Below are 2,835 nucleotides of genomic sequence, written 5' to 3' on the forward strand. Positions count from 1 at the left end.
AAAAAATTACAGGGTCAAGCTGTACCGCGCAAAATTTTGGTAAACCGCCAATATTAAAAAACCGACGGATTTCCGACGGGTAGATAAAATACCGACGGAAAAAACCCGTCGGTTATCCGTCGGTTCATTAAATGAATACATAAGAGAAAATCTCTTCTTTTTCCTCATTTCTTCCCCGTTTTCTCTCTCTCTCTCTCTCCGCCCAGCCCCTCCTCCTCCCTCGCGATTTCCGGCGATTCCCTCCTCCTCCCTCGCGATTTTCCGACGTAATCCCCCAAATTCGACCTCCTCTTTCACCCAGTCATGTAAGATTTTCAATTCTTTTATCTTTCTCATGGGATTTCAATGGTTACAATGTTAGTTTTAGGGTTTATGTGATTTTGAGATTGATTAGGGATTTGGAAGTTAGTTTAGGGCCGGGATTGAAGTTTTTATTTACGATTTGTGTGATTGGAGTTATAGATTTTGGATTTCTTTAATTTGAATAAAGTTTTAAAATTTTTTTTTTTAATTATATAAAAATCGTTTTTAATTATAAACGTTTCATATTTTTATATTTTTTTCATTATATAATTTCGTTAAATTAATTAAAAAACACTTTTTAATTATTATAAAAAAAATTTAATTATAAAAAGTTTCTTTTTTTTTGAAACACAATTATAATACGTTTCTAAATAATAAAAAAAGCTTACTAATGTTTTTAAATAATAAAAAGCTTACTACGTTTATAATAAAACGTTTTTTTTTTTTTGAAACACAATTATAATACGTTTCTAAATAATAAAAAAGCTTACTAATGTTTTTTTTTCGTAGGGATGAACCACCTCCTCTTATAGTTAGACGTCGTTTTCGCCGGGGTACTTCTTCAGTCACTCAGAGTACGTCACCCGCTAGTAGCCCAGTTGCAGCTACCACTCCTCCAGCAGCCCCCCCCTCCAGCAGCAGCCCGCACCCCCCCTTCTGTAGCTTCCGGCCCTTCTCAAAGTTCAAGAGGAGGAGGATTGCCTACTACGATGACTGTTGCGGAGTTAGTTAGGCAACCTGGCCGAGAATCGCTTCAGCGCCTTGATCCAAATTATCTTATTGTCCCAAACACCACTTGGTAAGTATTTGTTTTAAAAGGTTCTTTCATTTTATATTCATCTTTACATTTAATTGTGTTTGGTTTTTTTTCGTAGGTTTGATTTGTCTGGCAATGGTATCACCAACAGCCTTCTTAGGATGGAGTACACGATGCTAAAGCGTGGTTATCCAACTTTCTATGACATGCCTGCAGAAGATCAAGAACTTTGGTTTCGGCAATTTGCGGTATATGTTCTCAATTTTTAATATTATAAATTTTTTTCCACCAATTGTAACTTTCTAAAAAAAAATTTATATTTATTTTGCAGCAAGAGTTCACTTGGGAATCAGGGATTACCGAACAAGTGAAAATTGTTTTCCGCCGCAAAGCAGCTTCGCACTACACCAAGCGGATCAATGAGTGGAAGCAAAAATTCGATGTTGGTGAGGTCCCGAAGCACATCAACCCAGACGTTTGGCGGGATTTGTGTGTCATTGGACGAAAGATGAGACAAAGTCTTTGTCGACAATCAACTCGCAAAATCGGTGTAGCAGCCGTGGCGGGAAAGGGATGTTTGTCCACAACTTAGGGGCAACAAGTTTACAGACCCGAGCACTTCAGCTAGTAAGTTTCTAATCTGATTTTCTTATTATTCATTTTAAATATGTGATACTAAATATATGTTTTTAGATGAAGGAAAACGGTGGAGTTCCCGTAGATGATTTTACCCTGATGAAGAATGCCTATACCAACAAGAAGACTGGCGTGATTCAGGATGGACTTATTCAGGACGTAATCCAGGTCGTGGAAAATCGAAAAGAGGATCTCCTCGCGACTCAAGCTTCTATGTGTGAAGAAGGCGATTCTGCATCTTCCAACTCCTTAACCGTAGAGCAACTCAACAACCTTGTTCTCGAGGTACATTCTAATTTCTTTTTGCTATGTATGTGTGATATGTGTGTGTGCGTGAGTATGTGTGTGATATGTATTTGTTATTTCTCATTCAGGCTGTTCCAAGGAAAAAGGGCCGTTATGTTGGATTGGCTCGTTCGACCGGAGGGGCTTCTTCTTCTTCTTCAGCTCACTATCCACTGGTTCATGAGCTTATGGAGCAGATTAAGACCAAAGATACGGAGATTGAGTTCCTCAAGAATGACAATGCTGAAATCCGGGTTGAGCTGCAGCAAAACCGAACGACTATGGAGCAAAACAATGTTCTCACCCAGACCTTGTTGCAGAAGTTTAGGAGCCGATTCGGTGAAGACTTTTAGTTGTTTTTTTAATTTCAAAAACTTTTTATTACTTTTCATAACTTTAATGTATAATAATGTTGAATTTATATATCTATAATGTTTTTAAATTCTAAATTATCAATTTTTTCCTGAAATTAAATAAAGAATTATAAAAATTGTTTTTTTTTAATTAAAAAGGAAAACCGACGGATGAAGTTTTCCGTCGGAATTTCTACATATTTCCGACGAATATGTTCCGTCGGTTTTTTTCTAAAAATTCCGACGACACATATCCGTCGGTTTTTTCAGAAAATTCCGACGAATTCTCTTCGTCGGTATTCTCTATAAATACCGACGAACATATTCCGTCGGAAATTTTAGAAAATTTCCGACGAAACATATCCGTCGGTTTTTTCAGAAAATTCCGACGAATTATCTTCGTCGGTATTCTCTATAAATACCGACGGATGTGTTTCGTCGGAAATTTTAGAAAAAAACCGACGGAATATGTTCGTCGGTATTTACCGACGATATGTGTTC

General features: G+C 37.1%; 1 protein-coding gene across 1 annotated transcript; it reads left to right on the forward strand.

The window, feature by feature from the left end:
* Positions 1-1,013: 1,013 nt before the first annotated feature.
* Positions 1,014-2,343, forward strand: LOC125602527. Its single transcript, XM_048774121.1, has 6 exons — positions 1,014-1,102; positions 1,179-1,308; positions 1,392-1,483; positions 1,534-1,687; positions 1,754-1,981; positions 2,071-2,343. The coding sequence occupies exons 1-6, from the start codon at positions 1,014-1,016 to the stop codon at positions 2,332-2,334; spliced, it is 957 nt and encodes a 318-aa protein (XP_048630078.1). The 3' UTR covers positions 2,335-2,343.
* Positions 2,344-2,835: the final 492 nt, after the last annotated feature.

This window comes from Brassica napus, unplaced genomic scaffold (assembly GCF_020379485.1).
Source record: "Brassica napus cultivar Da-Ae unplaced genomic scaffold, Da-Ae ScsIHWf_2886;HRSCAF=3670, whole genome shotgun sequence".
In the NCBI taxonomy this organism is placed as follows: Eukaryota; Viridiplantae; Streptophyta; class Magnoliopsida; order Brassicales; family Brassicaceae; genus Brassica; species Brassica napus.